This window comes from Callithrix jacchus, chromosome 15 (genome assembly GCF_049354715.1).
Source record: "Callithrix jacchus isolate 240 chromosome 15, calJac240_pri, whole genome shotgun sequence".
Classification (NCBI taxonomy): Eukaryota; Metazoa; Chordata; class Mammalia; order Primates; family Cebidae; genus Callithrix; species Callithrix jacchus.
Genome location: NC_133516.1, coordinates 60,174,315 through 60,191,313, shown reverse-complemented (window position 1 = coordinate 60,191,313; position 16,999 = coordinate 60,174,315). Strand labels below are relative to the sequence as shown.

Here is a 16,999-nt window from a genome sequence, read left to right as displayed (position 1 = left end):
GTCTATCAGGGAAAGCTTGTAAGCTAAAAGAAGAGTGTCTGATTAAGGATATAGGGGATATGCAAATGGTCAAGGAAAAATGAAGACACTAGAAATTTCTCTTTTAATAAAAAAGTAAATGCAATCCCAGAGAGTTTAAGTGATTTACCTAAAGTCACATAGACAATGGAGGACCCAAAACAGGGTTTCCTATCTCTCTTTTTTTTTTTTTTTTTAGACAGGTGTAGCTCTGTCTCTCAGGTTGAAATGCAGTGGCATGATCACGACACACTGCAGCCTTGATCTCCTGGGCTCAATTGATGCCCCACCCCCAGCTCAGCCTCCATGGCTGGGACCACAGGTGTGCACTACCATGCTCAGACTCCTATCTGTTTCTGCTGTATATTATATGACCTTCCAAGAAGGGTTTAGTTTTAGAAAAAGACCAAGTGACAGTTCCGTAGATGAGTTCTTAGGGAATGTTTACTAGTGGAATAAAGTCACTGTGCCATGTGGATGAAGAAAAATAGTCCATGACAGGTAGGGTCTTCCAAGTGCTTCTCCAGTCACATTATCCAAGGCTTTGCCACCTTCTATGTCAAATCCCAATTCCAGTTCTGGCTTTGCTTACTACTTTCTAATGATCCCAGGTTCCTTTTTTTTTTTTTTGGTAAATTATTTTATTTCTTCTTGATGATTTAGAAGGACTATCTTCAAACCAGCACAAATATTTCATATATAATACCTGGCTGTTTTCTAGGTAATCTGTTGCATACTAAACTACCTCATGTCTTTCAGCAAGAAATACATTAAATTTGAATAGTAAGTAAAGACATTACATAATGAATTTGGATGCAATTAAAATTTGCTTTAAATATTTCTTTGGAGGAGAGGACACCATATTTCTACTCAATGAAGAGAAACATTTTTACACTCCGGAGGTCTTTTATTTTTTTTGACACCTATGATGCCTTGAATTCATAGGGAATAGGTTCTAGCAGCTCAGCCTCCTTCGCACTGGTTCTCACACAGTGTGCTTCTCTGGGTGGAGCAGGCTGGCGCTTCAGTTGAACCCAGGTACCTTTCACTCTGGCTTTTTTCTTTTTCTGATCATTTTCCTTCACGCATTTCAGGAAGCTGTCTCAGCTCTTAGAATGCTTACCATGGTCAATATGGACATTAATTATCTTGGCAAGAACTTGCCTTTGTTTGTTTACCACAATGCCAACAGCATGCTGGGTTGCACCGTAGACTCTTCCAGTTCTGCCACGGTAACACTTGTGGGGCCTTCCTTTTTGAACAGTACCCATTCCCTGATGTCTACAATATCACTTTTCTTATAGATTCGCATACATGCGGCCAAAGGAACAACTCCATATTTTCTAATAGGCCTAAAGAGCATATATCAGGTGCCTCTCCTCTTTCCCTTTGTGTTTGTCATTTTGGCAAATTACTGGGAGACGGCGGTTCCAATACCAGGTTCTTTCACAAGTGCCTGACAGCACCACCTATGTACTACTCACAATATCTCTGTCCAAAAGTGTTGCAGGCCAGCAGCCTGCAGGCTTAATTCAGACTGCATAGCAATTTTATGTGGTCTGCCTTCCACTGCCTCAAGTGTTGTTTAAAAGCAAAACAGAACGAAATTAGAAGAGTTGCCAACATTTCGAAATTGCAAGATTTTACATAACAATCCATTTTTTGCTGCCATCTTTTGAAACATTGGCATATCTGGGGCATTGTGCCCACTTTTTCACAAGGCAACAGAGGCTGGAAGTTAGCAGCAGCTGGTATGTTTTGACAGAAGCACTCTCATTAGCTATCGCTCCCACCCAGCATACTTCTGCCATTTATATTATCTAGAAGGCATGATTTTGCCATCCTTTCATTTATTTTGGGGTGGATAAAAGACCATTTCACAAGATTCCTGAAAATGTTGATTTCCAAGCTCTTCTGCCTGAAAAAATTTCAAAATCCTAGGTTTGGTTTTATGATCTTCCACTTTATTTATTTATTTTTATTTCGAGATAGTCTCACTACATTGCCCAGGCTGGACTCAAACTCCTGAGTTCAAACAATTCACCTGCCTCAGTCTCCCAAGTAGCTGATACTATAGGCACATGCCACCACTCCCAGATTTATACTCTTTCGTATGTAATAAGAATGGGGGGACTTAAAAAATTGCAATAACCATTTTTCTTTTGAAAAATTAATACAAAACCACTGGAGATCAAGAACATTGTCAGCATTACCCAATGATTATGGTTTCTCAAAAGCTTTTGAAAAGTCATTTACTTATAACATTCTAGGACTGAATGGGAACAAAATGCCATATAAATTAAATGCCCATATTATATTTCCCTTTGTAACCTCTCTTTAGGTGGTGATGCAGGTAATGCTTGATTATTTCCAGTAATGGGGAACCCTCTGAGGGTCTGTTTTTTTACAAGGTTTGATTATTAGAAGGCAAAACAGAGCCAAAATTTATCTCCATGTCGTTTTCACCCAATGGCCATAGCTTTGTTCCTTGGAAACTTGAGGAAAAATTCTACATGTCATCCCTTACAATAGCCCTTCAAATATATGAAGTCGTTATCACGCTTCTGAGGCTTTTGTACCCAGCGGCATATCCTCATATCCTCAGTTCATTCATTCTTCAGATGTTTTGAGTCAGCCTTCTGGCCACAGTCTTCTCAAGGCAGTCTTCTCACTGCATGCTCTCAACGCGGTCTTCTCTCAGTGCAGTCACAATCGTCTAAATGCAATCTTCTGTCAATGCAGTAACAGCCTTCACAATGCATGCTCTGGTTTATCCGTGTCTGGTTTATATCAGTTCCTTCCCTCTCTGCACATGCATGCTGCTCCTCACACCAGGAGGTAGAATCCATTTTCCCTGCCTTTGAATCTGAGCTGGCATCACAGTAGCTGGTTTCTTCCTTAGCTTTTAAAAGGGCTTGTTTCTGCTTCTTCCTCTCAAAGCAACTATGTAAGAAGTCTGACTACCCTCAGGTCACTATACTGTGAGGAAGCCCCTCTCCAAGGGGAGAGGTCTCATGGAGAACATGATCACTCGTTAACCTCAGCTTTCCCACCTATCCCATCTAAGAAGCCAGAAGTGTGTGAAGACATATCTTACTTATTCCAGTCCTAAAGTATGTCCATTTTGGCCCTATCCACATTACAAAGTCATAACGAATGATACATTGTTGCTGTTTTAGTCCCTAGCTTTGGGTTCGTTTGTTAGGTAGCAATAGGCAGCTGGAAACCTTGCCAAGATATTTATAACCCTTTTTAATTATAGCAACAAAGCTACAGACATGTTCTTTACATGTTCTCATTAAAGATGGGCCAACATTTATGGGGTCAGGAAAATATTTTCTCCAATTCTTGCTGCTTTTTTCCCCCTTTTTCTTTATATAACTCTTCCTGACTATAGAAACATATGAACAAAAATGAATAATCGTTGTAATATTGGGAGGTTACTATGCTGACTAAAAAAAATATAACCGAGACAAGAACAAAGCAAAGCTGACAACAGAAATGTTTAAAAGGTAGTTCTTCAGGGTATCTTTGGAGACCAAGCACAGGGTCTTTATCCATTTCTGATTAATGCTGCCTGAGCCTAATGTTAAGGTGATTATCCAAATCCTGACCAATTGCCATAGACTATTTATACAACTCAGATCAAGCCATGTTGGAGGCAGTGATTCCTAGAGGGAAGGAGAGCATCACGAGGGAAACTGACAATGCAGACAACTGTATGATTCATGGAGGAGACTGTCCCCACTCAGCAGGATTAGGTGCCTTTGCAAAAAAAAAATTACCTACTTTGTATCCTTTTACTTCCGACTCGTTATCCAGAGCCTTCACTTGATCCCAATTCAGGATAATTTTGGAGTCTGATGAATTCCATATGATGTTTCCAGGGGGTTGACTTGGTGCTATAAAAAAATTAAGATATACGAAGTCACAGATTATTAAGTCTCAATGGATTCTGAGGAATATCTCCTTACTAGAATTCTAGAGTGGAGGCAATTTAATGGGCTATTGCACTAATATGTGTCTTCAAGGTCACTAAAATCTGATGAGATACAGCATTGCAAATGGAAAAAGATTCAGTTGGTCGCCTAGCATTTATAGCTAAAAGAAGTAGCCTTTCCCAGTGAGGAGAAAACATTTATCTTTCCATCCTCCAGAGCAATGAATTTTGCTTGGTATTCCGAAAGGTTCAGTTAAAATGCAGAGGGAAATTTGAATCCACATGCTACCAATTAGTATGCAAATGATCACTGGGAGGTGGGGACAGGGAATAAACTTGGGATATGTGTGATGAATCCCCAAAATATTTCTGAGCAAGTCTGTTCTTACGTGGCTTTCTGGTTGTCACATTGACTGTTGCACTAGAGGGGCCTGTCCCAGCGGAATTATATGCCTTGACAGCTAAGTGATACAGCGCACTGCCTTTTAAGTTTGTGATTTTTGTTGATGTCTGATTTCCAACTGTTCGTATTTTTCTAGCATTTTCTTCTTTGTCTTCATGTCTCCAATATTTAACCTAAGAAATAAACAGAAAGACCTTGGAAACCATACTCAGTAGGGATATTTCCAGTGTCATCAGGTAATTTTGTATGCAGATTCTTATGATGGAGTTAGTTAGTTTTCTATACCACGTCATGGGCAGACCTTTCAGGACAAAGGACTTTGTATATCCTGAGAAATTATCCACAGTAAGAAGGGTTCCTTTTTTGTCCTTAGCTTCCTAGTGAGATGATACATCAATACAACCCTTGTTCACTATTTTCTTTTTCCCATGTTTGTTTTGAGTCCAAGCGATGCTGGACATATCAGAAGTCATAGCTCATTTTGCCAACCATCTCATAAATGACTAGATTTGCATATACTTCAAAAAATATCTCTGGAGTATAACACAGAAAAAGGGTAGTATCACAGCTGAGTATTCAATGCTTCCATTAGTGTTTAGGCAGGCCCAAAACCAATGCCCTTAAATGCGAATGTGGGTCTTTTCCCATAAGAATGTGATTTGGAGGACTCACCCAGGGATGAAGTCCTCTTTCAGAACCAAGGCATGTATCTCTTGCTTACCTCATAACCTTGTATTCGTCCTCTATTTTTCTCCAGGGGGGAGGCCCAGAAAACTTCAATATCTGTGGCAGAAAGACTTCTGGCAAAGATACTGGCTGGTGGTTTGGTGGGTTCTATAGATGGATATGGAAGTAACTATTACTTTATCAGCTACATTAGGACAGGCTTGTAGATACTGGCATTATCAGGTAAAATAATTCATGGTTATAGAATTGTCCTTCATGATTGTAAGCCAAACTCCTTTACAGAGGAGCAGTGATTAATAGCCAGAGTTGGTGGTAGTGAATATTCGTCCAGTGTTTGGGTTCTGAATTCAGGTGTGGGTAGAAGAGAAATACTTAAGTTTAAGCACCAAGTTTTCAGAGCCAGCAATTCCTTTCACACAGATCATTCTTAATTAGCATCTCACAAATGTTATTGCTTACAACATGGCTAAAAACTGCTTTTCTTTTCTTATTTGAGATGGGGTCTCACTCTGTCACCCAGGCTGGAATGTAGTGGCACAATCACGGCTCACTGCAGCCTGACCTCCTGGACTCAAGCCATCCTTCCACCTCAGCCTCCCAAGTAGCTGGGACCATGGCCAGAAATGCCACTACATGCCTGGCTAATTTTTTTTTTTAATTTTTGTAGATACTGGTATCTTGCTGTGTTGCCCAGGTGGGCCTCAAACCCCTGAGCTCATGCTATCCTCCCACATCCCCCTCCCAAAGTGCTGGGATTACAGGCATGAGCCACTGTGCTTGGCCACTAAATTCTTCTTTAAGGAAGTCTATTGGAAGAAAAATGTTAACATATACAAATGGTACACGGCTATAGCAGAAATCTGGCAAATTAACTGAAATTTCGGAAACGGTCAGTCTAGCCTCTCCTTTGCAGCCAAAGAAGCTGAGGCCCAGAAAGTATAAGTGACTCATCCAAGATCATACACATTGCAGTGTGGAGCTGAAGTGTTACCCGGCTCTCTTGAACCTTAGTAATGTCAGCAGACTGTACTTTTCCCCTTTTCCTCTCATTTTCATAATCCAGAAACATGAACTATTATCTAAGAGAAATTGAAACCTATGCAAAGGCTGAAGCTTGTCTGAATAATTTTAAATCCTTTGGCAATGGTTGGAACATGAAATATGCAGGGAAAGGCATCAGGAGCTGAGACAGACAGAAAGGCAGCAGCTAGATCATGGAGGGCTACTGAATCTAAGGGGATGACGTCTCTAATCAGGAATAAGTTATTGCATCTTCACTGACTCTAAATCAGTAATTCACCTTTCAGATATTTTCACACGGTCTCATTCTCAGCATCATCTTTAAAACAACATAGACAAACTCCAGTGGTAATGAAAACTGTGTGAGAGGCATCCTGAGAGCAAGGATAGCATGGAAGTAGTAATAATGTGTGGGAAATGTTAAACATAATGAAGGTATGGATGACAATGAGTACAATCACACTGTTTCATGACTTACTCTTTTCTTCAATAAGTGAGAATAAATTATAAGCACAATATGCTTTATGAAAATACAAGTGGTAAGGAAATGCAAATTATATATTGATATTCACTTAAAGGCAAAAATAAAATTCTTTTGAAAGAAATGTAACATGTAGATAGATACGAAGATCTTATATAGTACCAGCAGTTCTGGTCCTTAGCAATGGACCAGATTAATGGATAATTAATGGATAATCATTAATGGATAATTAATGATTTCTTAAGAAGCAATAATGGATAGCCATGTGTTTTCATATACAGAGCAGTTGCTATCTTTTCAAGAGATTCATGGTGGACAATGAACCAAACTTTTTTGGTTCTAAAAAAAATTGAAGAAATATTAACAAGCAATGATTTAGGCAGCATAAACCATACCTTCTTCTGCAGAATACACCACTGTGGTGGGACTGAAAGGGCCTTCTCCTTTGTTGTTGAAGACACCTACTTTAACCTCAAAGGGAGAGAAGGGGCGCACACTCTCATTCCTGAACACGTATCTGGAGGCGTCAGCAGAGGCCAGCACTGTCAGCATCCAGATCATTTTACCATAGGGCCGGAAGGCTACCACATAACCAAAGCCTCGACCGTTCTGTAATTCCTCAGGGACCGTCTGGGAAAGAAGGGAAGTGGTCTTCAGAAATCATAGTAGTTTGAGTCAAATGCAAAAATCGTTTTTGTTTCCCTGTAACATTCTTGTCTACATCCTTCTCCACCCATCTTATTTGGGGTTTTGTTAAAAGTCTTTTAAATTTAGGGCTTGTAGTCAGTCAGTCTATCTTAAGCAGTTACAAAGTACTGGGCAGGGTTAAAAAATGTAATGAAGATCTGCAGTCCAGAGCTTGCTCTTTGATGGGGCAGACCCAGCTCTGACATGGTTGGAAATGATGGTAAAAAAAAATTGACATTGTTCTCTTGAAAAACAACATTTCCAACACATATCCTTTAATACTAATCTCCCTCCATTGCCAAGTAGACAAAAGATCTCACTGATCTTTTGATCTTGGCTGAAGATCCTCTCTCTCAGAGGGAAGAGTTCAGCTGGAGGGATAAGTGATTTCTTTCACTGCTGTGCTCTGGGTAAATGAAAGATTTTAATTTATGGAGCTCTTGTTTAGACTCTTTCAAAAACACAAACCCTTTCTAAAGTTCCCACCTCTTCTGTCAAAGCCAATTTTTAATAAATTGCTGACTAACTTTCCTCCAGGTTGTTTTAAAAACTGCCTCCTAAAAGAGGGCCCCTTCTAGAAGCAAAGCCAATTGCCAGGAAATTGTGCTGGTGCACTGAATCTATTGCTGGCAGACATTTTAAATCAATTGGCCATGCAGCAATTCAGGAAGAAAAGAAAAACTGGTTTTCTCTGAAACAGCCTTCTTTCTTTCTTTCTTTAACTTGTGTTGTCTTCCTTTCATGATTGTTTTTACTGTGATGGATCCAATTAAAACTTGCCTCAACAATGGATGGGCAAGTGGTGTTTTTCCTGCTAGCCATTAGCTACGTGAGAGGGAGTGTCTGCACTCAAATGAATTTTCACCGTTAAAAACAGAGGAGGAAACTTTCAAGCTATGTCTAACAGGGAGGAAAATAATAAAATATCTTTGACACATGTATGTTCCTTTTATTCTGTGATTCATTTACCTCCCAGGTTATAACCAGTTCAGATTTGCTGCCTCCGCCACCACTGACGTTTGCTGGTGTGACTTCAGGGACTGCACAGGAGACAAAAAAACAGTTATGTCAGGCAGCAAAGGCGAATGAGGGTCAGGAAGGTTGCCTGGCAGAGGTGACTCACCTTCCATGAGTACTCTGAGGCAGACCCCTTTGTCTTTGGAGATCAACAACAGCATCTCAAGGGGCCCAAGGCATCAGTTCCAGGAAGTGAAATGTACCAAGGAGACTGCTATTAATTACCTGTTTCCCATTCAACAAGGCACACATGTTATCTGACATGTCTGCCCAATTGTTCAGCTGCATCCCTAGAGGCTGAGGGGTTCTGGAAAGGGGGAAGGGACTGAGGCCTTGTCCTAATGTTTGGTTCAGCGTTTATTAGCCATGTGGTGATACAGAAAGGAAAGACAGTACAAACTCTGCCAAGGCAGAGCCTACATTCTGGTTGAAGGGTAAGAGTGCCTGCACCACAGTTAGAGCAAGGTCGATAACCAGAGAAAGGTACAGTCAGCATGGAGAAGCACGGGGGCATTCCGGATTAGCAGACTGCCCAGAGCTGGGGTGGGCAAACAGCTTCTTGGAGGAAGACAGTTTGGATTTGGGTGTTGAAGGAAGTGGCAGACAGAGGTTGACCCCTGGCTCACTATGCTTACCCTCTTTAATCTCCAGTTTTCTTTATAAAAGAGAGGAAATTATGTGAGCTTCCACCTCAGGATTGCTAAGGGGAATTAATTCAATTACGGTTTTCAAAGGGGAAAAGAAAGCAGGGGACCAGCTATATTGTTGTCACCATGTGACTGAAAGGTTCTGGGCCACATTAAAAAATATCTTACTGGGATATATGGCTGGTGACTGGGTACATCTCCTTGGTTAAAGCCAATCAAATAGATCTAGATGAGTTTTTGTTTTCCTGAGAGTAGGGTCAGAATTCCCATTTGTGTAGAGGCCTTGCTATTCCTCTCCACAGCTGGAAACTCTACAAAGACTGCACACATAGACCTCCTGCTTTATGTGAGATAAGTAAAAGTATTGCTGGCCCTGGCCAGGTGCGGTGGCTCACGCCTGTAATCCCAGCACTTCTGGAGGCCGAGGTGGACGAATCACCTGAGGTCAGGAATTCTAGACCATCCTGGCAAACATGGTGAAACCCAGTCTCTACTAAAAATGCAAAGTAACTGGGTATGGTGGTATGCGCCTGTAGTCCCAGCTACCTGCGAGGCTGGGGCAGGAGAATCACTTGAACCCAGGAGGTGGAAGTTGCAGTGAGCCAAGATCGTGCCACTGCACTCCAGCCTGGCGACAGAGTGAGACTCTGTCTCAAAAAAAAAAAAAGTATGGCTGACCCCGATGAACTTGTTCTTCTCTCGCCTGGCTCATTCAAGCTGTATATGCAAAGGGCCATGCTGAATTGCTGAGTGGTCTTGTTGAATTAGCAGGATGTTCTGAAACTTAGTTTTGGGAATGGTTTATACCCTAAGAAAATCTCAGTGAACATTTCGGAAGAAATTATTTTTTATTTTTATTCTTAGCCGGGCTACCTCATGGTGGCTGTGCCCAGAGCAGTCAGAAATTATTCTTGGCATTAGTTACTTATGTGAGATGATTTTATTTGAAATGTGGGGCATTTTGTTGAAATCCTGTTAGAATCTTGGTGACAAAAGAACCAATGAAGAAAGGGCTGGCTTTTGAGAGGACTAAGAACAGTGTGTCTCCTGGTGTACAGGTGGACCTAATGAAGAAACTTAACTCTTGATTGAAACCCACTGCGTGTTCAGCTGGGCTTCTCCTGGCCTGATTTCTACCATTATCATCATTTAAGGGAACGGGTATGCTAACACAGAGCTGCATGAGCACTGAAGCGCAGCAAGAATTCAAAGTTTTTCCGTAAGGAACAGCAGCTGGCAGAACAGATGATCTGAATCCCGGGTGCTACTCACGGGCTTCTTCTGTCCTCCGTTTCTCTGAAGGCCGGCTGGGCTCCCCAATCCCAATCACGTTGGCTGCAACTGTGCGGAATTCATATTCAACCCAAGGATTCAAACCCACCACTGTCGCTGTGAATGTCTTCCCATCAATGAGTTCTGGGACTGAAAGACAGCAAAAGGTGGGGGCTGTTTCAAAGGGTCTCAGAAAACAAATGCAGAGATTACATTAGGAAGATAGGAACATCCACCTATCCTCGTTGTTATTGCATTCAGGGAAGTGTCAGTATTCTGATATTAGCCGCACCAACAGCTGTTTGACTGAGGTAATCTCAGAACTATCTCTGTATGATAAACTAACACACACTAATCAGATACCTGCAGATGACATCGTAAAAGACACAAATTCCTCAAGGCTCCAAGCTACCCGTCTCAATCATTACTATCACCACTTCACATGTGTTTCAGCATTTATTATGTAGTGCCAGATAACATTATTTCAACTATCCTGTGAGAAAGGTGAAAGTATTCTTTTTTTTCCTTTGAGATGGGGTCTCTCTGTCACCCAGGCTAGAGTGCAGTGGCACAAACCTAGCTCACTTCAACCTCCACTTCTCAGGCTCAAGCAATTCTTGTACCTCAGCCTCCTGAGTAGCAGGGACTACAGGTGCATGCCACTATGCCTGTCTATTTTTTTGTATTTTTAGTAAAGATGAGATTTCACCATGTTGCCCAGACTGCTCTCAAACTCCTGGGCTCAAACGATCCACCCACATTGGCCTCTCAAAGTGCTGGGATTACAGGTGTGAGCCACCATGCCTGGCCTATATTCATTCTTAAACAATTCTTACTGTGCTCATTTAACAGAAGAGGAAAATGAAGATGTATAGAGATCAGCCAATTAGCAGTCAGGACTAGAATTCATCTCCTAACTTCCACATTTTTCTCATCTTTACTTCTTCAAGCACTCCTGTGACTCAGTAATTGCAGTAGGAAACACATAAACCCATTTCTAAGGATTGGTAAACTAAAATGAAAAAACAAACTGGGGTTAAAATCAATAAGATTCATATGAATTGCACAACACTGGGCATATTCTTCAAAACCTTAAGGCCATATAGCTACCTTTGCTGTCTAGAGGACTGTGTATTTTGTTTTTAATAACTACTTGTTCATCCAACTTATCCTTAAATGAAATCTAAATAAGAAAATGAGCCAATCTAGAGGTACTGACAGAAGTGGGGATGGTATAAGAATTCTTTAAGATGCAAAGAGAAAGAACTATGAAACTTTTTAAAAAATAGGGAGTGCTGTATTAATGTAATAAAGGGAAACCAGATGAAAGTGCTGCTGCTAACAACTTTTTTAAAAAGAATTTGTAAAATTGGTTAAAAAGAAATCTCATGTCTTTTTATCCCCAAATTTATCCATCTAAAACAATGGGGCTGGGCACAGTGCTCACACTTGAAATCCCAGCAATTTGGGAGACTGATGAAGGAGAATTTCTTGAGCCCAGGAGTTTGAGACCAGCCTAAGCAACATAGCAAGACCCCGTCTCTACAAAAAATTTCAGAGAAGTAGGTGGGTATGCGGGCATCTGCCTGTGGTCCCAGCTACTCAACAGTCTGACGTGAGAGGATTACTGAGCCCAGGAGGTCGAGGCTGAAGTGAGCTGTGATTGTACCACTGCACTCCAGCCTGGGTGGCAGAGAGACCCTGGTCTCAAAATAGAAGAGCAGCAAGTGAAGAGGCTCCCTATGGTCCTCTGTTACTGGTTTTTTGAGAGCACTATGCAAACTTTACAAAGCCTGTGACTACAGTCAAGCAGAAACCACTGATTTCCAAAGTGTACCACAGTGCTACACAGATGATTTCAGATAATACAGATGGATGCATTTTATTTTTATTTTTTTATAAGTAATGTATTTTTAATATGTGTTAGGGAAAATATATGTGTAACCACCACAACAGACATATCTTTTTTTTTGAGACAGGGTCTCACTGTCGCCCAGGCTGGTTGTTCAGTGGTGTGATCTTGGTTCACTGCAAATTTCACCTCCTGGGCTTAAGCAATCCTCCCATGTCAGCCTCCTGAGTTGCTAGGACTAAAGGCGTGTACCACCATGCCAGGCTAATTTTTGTATATTTTGTAGAGTCAGGGTTTTTCCATGTTGCCCCGGCTGGTCTCAAACTCCTGGGCTCAAGCGATCCACCTACCTCGGCCTCCCATAGTGTTGGGATTACAGGCGTGAGCCACCAAACCTGGCCTGGACATACCACTTCACAGATACTATTGCTTAGGATAAGTTAAACAAAAAACAACTAAGATTTGATACAAAGAAAAATATTGGCCAGGTGCAGTGGCTCACACTGTAATCCCAACACTTTGGGAGGCCAAGGTAGGTGGATCACCTGAGGTCAGGAGTTTGAAGTCAGCCTGGCCAACATGGTGAAACCCCGTCTCTATTAAATATATAAAAATTAGCTGGGCTTGGTGATGGGCATCTGTAATCCCAGCTACTAGAGAGGCTGAGGCACAAGAATCGCTTGAACTCTGGAGGCAGAGTTGGAAGTGAGCCAAGATTGTGCCACTGCACTCCAGCCTGGGCAACAGAGCAAAACTCTGTCTCAAAAAAAAAAGAAAAATATTAATGATAGTACAGTTGGCCAAGGTTTAGGAAACACTGCCATAATAGATCATTTGGAGTAGTGTCTGAATGAGAACTTAGATGTTCCTTGCTATAGTGCTATGTCTGGTATGCTGAGTTCCCGATGTCACTGAGCGAAGCATCCAATATGGTACCTGTACTGACTGCTTGCCAGCCCACGGAGAATGGAGTCCTGGCTTGAATGACATACATGGTGATGGGGCTGTGGTTGTCAGGCCCGGGTCTCCAGGAGAGCTGAGCAGTGGTGTCTGTGATTTCATCTATTGTCACAGCCTCTGGGGGACCTGGAGGACCTGGGAAAGAGCAAGACCCCCAGAATTGGAGCAGTGTATTCAAATACCCAAAGTAAAGGATCCATGTGTTTGAATAGGGCATTGACCCATTTATTTATATACCCACTCACAGATTCATCCCTTGTTAAATCCTTTGGAGTTCCAACTATTTGTTGGGAACTTTGTTTGGCTTGGAAGCCACAGAGATAAATGAGACAAAGTTCCTTCCTTTGAAGGGCCCACAGTTTAATATGAAAAACTAATAGGTAAACAAATAATTACAACAACATAATGTTAATAGAGAATATGGGGGTACCATTAATATTCATTAATTCATTATGTATTTACAGGTTCCTACTATGTATCATATAGTGTTATTTGAGGATATAGTAGTGAAAAAAGATAGGTATCGCTCCTGATTTCATAAGGATTATAGTCTGCTAGAAATTGATATTTCTACCACTGGGAATATAGATTTGAGCAGAAATGGCTTTAAAACTTTGAAGGTTAAAGTGTTGCTCTGCACATTCTGCTACTCTGTAATTACTAGCACTCTCCTCAACCCCCAACCCTGCATCCCACATGAGCACACACTTGTGTGCAAGGGAACTGCTGTGAAAATGGCCAGTGCGCAAGAGTCAAGGTGCTCCCTTCTTCAAAGCAATCTCAAAATTGAGCTGGCTTCTAAATACCCTCATTTGTAGTTTCTGCAAGTCATACCTGTATTTTTCTACCTCTCTTCCTGATGTTCATTGTTTCTGTCCATGTACTTAAATCATCGAAAGGGGAAGAAATCAGATTTAAATGAAGGCTTGAAACTAATAAAGAAATAGAGGGATGAAAAGCAGCTGGCAGGTAAAGACAAAATATCAACAGAGCCAGAGCAAAGACCCACAGCTATCCTGCTTTCCAACATGAAAATCTCTTACCAGGCAGTTAAATGCATTTTTAACAAGGTACAATTGACCACCTCAGGAGGGAAGGTGATGGTGAGAGGACATAATGACAAACCTCATGCCCATTAGATGAGCATAAGGAGATATTCCTAGGAGGGATTTGCTAATCCCCAGTCTAGCAATCATTTGTAGTACCCAAATACTATCTGGCCATGTCACAGGGACAGGGAAAAAAGAGACCTGTCACAGAGCAGTGCAAAGTTAACGGCAATTTCCTGAAGTTAGACTTTGTTCTAGAATTCACTCCTTCACCCTTTACGTGATGCCCTCAATTCTCTTTCCTTTTTTAAAAATCATTTTTATAGACCCTCAGGTGAGACTAAATTTATCTTCTTCCTCCCACTCCTGAATGAAATGTCTGGAAATCTGTATCCTGGAACTGATTAATTTTCCATGGTGACATTTCAGCATGTCAGTCTAATGCCACCTAGATAGAGCTGATGTAACCTTTGGTCTTGGGACCCCTTTTAACCAGATAAAGTCTAGAAGACAATTTAATTTTTTTTTTTACCAGTTTTCTCATCCTGGCATTCCCCACCTTTTTTCTTTATGGATGCTGCATCGATGGCCTTTAAAACCTAAGTACCACAAATAGAAAAGTGTTTCCCTCTGAACTCTTCAAAGAATTAAATCAATAGGAAATACCTAGGTCCATTGTTGGCCTCTCTATAGGAAGGAGATGAAGGGCTGGTATGAATTTGGCCACTGGAGAGAAGATGGTACTTTCCTGGATTTGTTTGTTCTTTTTTATCTTCCGGTCCCCGGTTCCTACCCATGCATAGATATGACCTTACAGAGTGTTTACCAACTTTGTTTTGGGGAAGTTGACTCCCTCTTTCAAAATGAAAAATGTACAAATGTTTGTCCTCTGAACAAAATGATAACAAACTCGGTGGCATGTAGAAGATTTTGTCCAGGGCAACGGCAAAAAGAAGATTGGTTTGATTCTGGGGTCTGCTTCTCCCTCAGGAAGGGTGGCCTTTCTGGCTGCCATTAGAGTACTATGGGTTCTATAGAGCAGGTCTCAGAAAATCAAAGAAACTGGAGCCAAGACTCAAAGCTGCTATAGTTTCAAATATGAAAATCTGTTTCAGGGTGGTGAAATACATTCCTGCCTCCCTTCTCTGTAATGTGCAAGAAAAGCTGCAAGGGCAGAGCTGAAGGAGATAAAATGAAAGATTATGGTTTTAAACGGCATATTAATTTATTGGCCTTATTAACTGATTAGACTAGATTTTCTTTTAGACTGCGTTTGCAAATTCCTCCTGGTATTTAATGTTATTTTCTGTGAAATGAAGTATACAATATCGTTTAAGAACTTCAAGTATTACTGATTTAAATATTTATTAGTCTAATTTATGGGTGTTTAAACTGCTAATCTGAACATTATCCTAATTAAATAGAGGATAAATTTTCAGCAACAGAATTCTTTTGTCCCCAAGGGGAGAGCAGAACAGCACTGGTGTATTTTAAAATGGAAATAAACACATTTCTATAACTTATTCTGTGGGCAGATCTACCTAGGTTAAAAGTTTTTTTCTCCTATCTAGCCCTTGTCTACACTGTTACTGAAAGTTTTTTTAAAGGCAATTTAAAGGGGAACAAAGCAGACACACTGGAACTTCTTTTTTTCTTGAACCTCTCTTGACAATTAGTTTAAGTTGCTAACTCCCACACATTCCCTGCCCCTTACATTATGCCTAGAGGATAGAGCAACACTCTTCATGGCTTCCAATAATACCTTGTTCTCTGTGCATGCAGATTAACCCTGCCTCCAATTCTCATACCTAAATTTTTATTTCTTTCATTCGAAGTTTTGCCATGCACTCTGCCTGCTGGCCAAAGATGCCTCAAACACCAACTGTTTGGGATTCCAATGAAGGAGGCTCTAGCCAAGAGATTATTTTGATGTCTGGATTGGCCTCGCTTTTAATGCTATAGAAAGCCCCTGAGCATGCCTAGGTTGGATTTTGGTATGTACACTGGTTTGTGAAGGTTTTAATTTTCATTTAAAAGTATTTCTTAAAAGTCCATTTACAGTTTCTTTGCCAACTGGTTTGATGAGGCTTGGAATGTACTCAGTTGGTGTGGCTCAGCCAGAGGGGTCACAGCTCTCAGGTCCAAATTAGGTCATATTGATAATATTCAAGAGAATCTCAAAAATGTTAGTATTTACATCAACTCTCAGCTTATACACTATATCCCAGGCAGTCAGGAAGTGTCCTCTCCCAAAACCCTATTTTAGGAACTGAACAGCACTGTGAAGTTTAGGGAAAAAAGGAAACTCGGAAAAACCTGGTGATAGTTTTACTTCAGCTGCTGTTCTATACTAGGATACTAATTCAATGTAGCCTGGGTGAAACATAAAAAGGCACACTTTAATCCCTCTTTATCTGCTTTTGTTCAACTAAAATTATTCCAGGAGGTCATATCAACTACAACAGCCATCATCGGGCACTTGAAAGAGCTATTTTTAGTGTAAAGTTACTGGATGTATTTGGTGCATTTTCTGACAACCGCCACTGAGGAACTGTACATGCACCAGAAACTTTTGTGGACTTTAAACCACTGTTTACAATGTTCAGCTTCTGCCTGACTTTTTTCCATAATTCTAAACCACTGAGGCTTTTGGAACTCTGTGCTAGAGTATATATCACAAAAGTATTTCAAGAACAACAACAACCAAATCCAATACCTCTTACAATCAGGTCTGCGGCAGCAGAGAGCCTGTCCACACTTGTTTGGACCATGCAGACGTATTTCCCAGCATGCTTCAGTTGGATGTTTCGGATCATCAAATCACCAGCTGAATCCTGCTGATAAAGTAGGGGAAAGTGGCTACAATTACTTTTTAATGAGCTCTAAATATCATTATCACATGAAGGACACTGTGACTAATGGATTTATTTTACACTGGCTGATGAAAACATTAGTGATGCAACCCG

General features: G+C 40.9%; 1 protein-coding gene across 17 annotated transcripts in view; it reads right to left on the bottom strand.

The window, feature by feature from the left end:
- The window catches only part of CNTN4 (contactin 4), a 994,033-nt gene that overhangs the window by 12,370 nt on the left and 964,664 nt on the right, over nt 1-16,999 (bottom strand). For 11 of the 17 annotated variants that reach the window (XM_078351515.1, XM_078351513.1, XM_078351516.1 and 8 more), the window contains 8 exons: nt 16,750-16,870; nt 12,961-13,119; nt 10,173-10,322; nt 8,206-8,276; nt 6,945-7,179; nt 5,083-5,195; nt 4,348-4,534; nt 3,808-3,920 (listed from right to left, as the gene is read on the bottom strand). In XM_078351515.1, coding sequence (XP_078207641.1) covers nt 3,808-3,920; nt 4,348-4,534; nt 5,083-5,195; nt 6,945-7,179; nt 8,206-8,276; nt 10,173-10,322; nt 12,961-13,119; nt 16,750-16,870 — 1,149 coding nt within the window. The remainder of the gene's footprint in view (nt 1-3,807; nt 3,921-4,347; nt 4,535-5,082; nt 5,196-6,944; nt 7,180-8,205; nt 8,277-10,172; nt 10,323-12,960; nt 13,120-16,749; nt 16,871-16,999) is intronic. The other 6 variants (XM_078351514.1, XM_078351518.1, XM_078351519.1 and 3 more) reach the window with 1 other exon arrangement.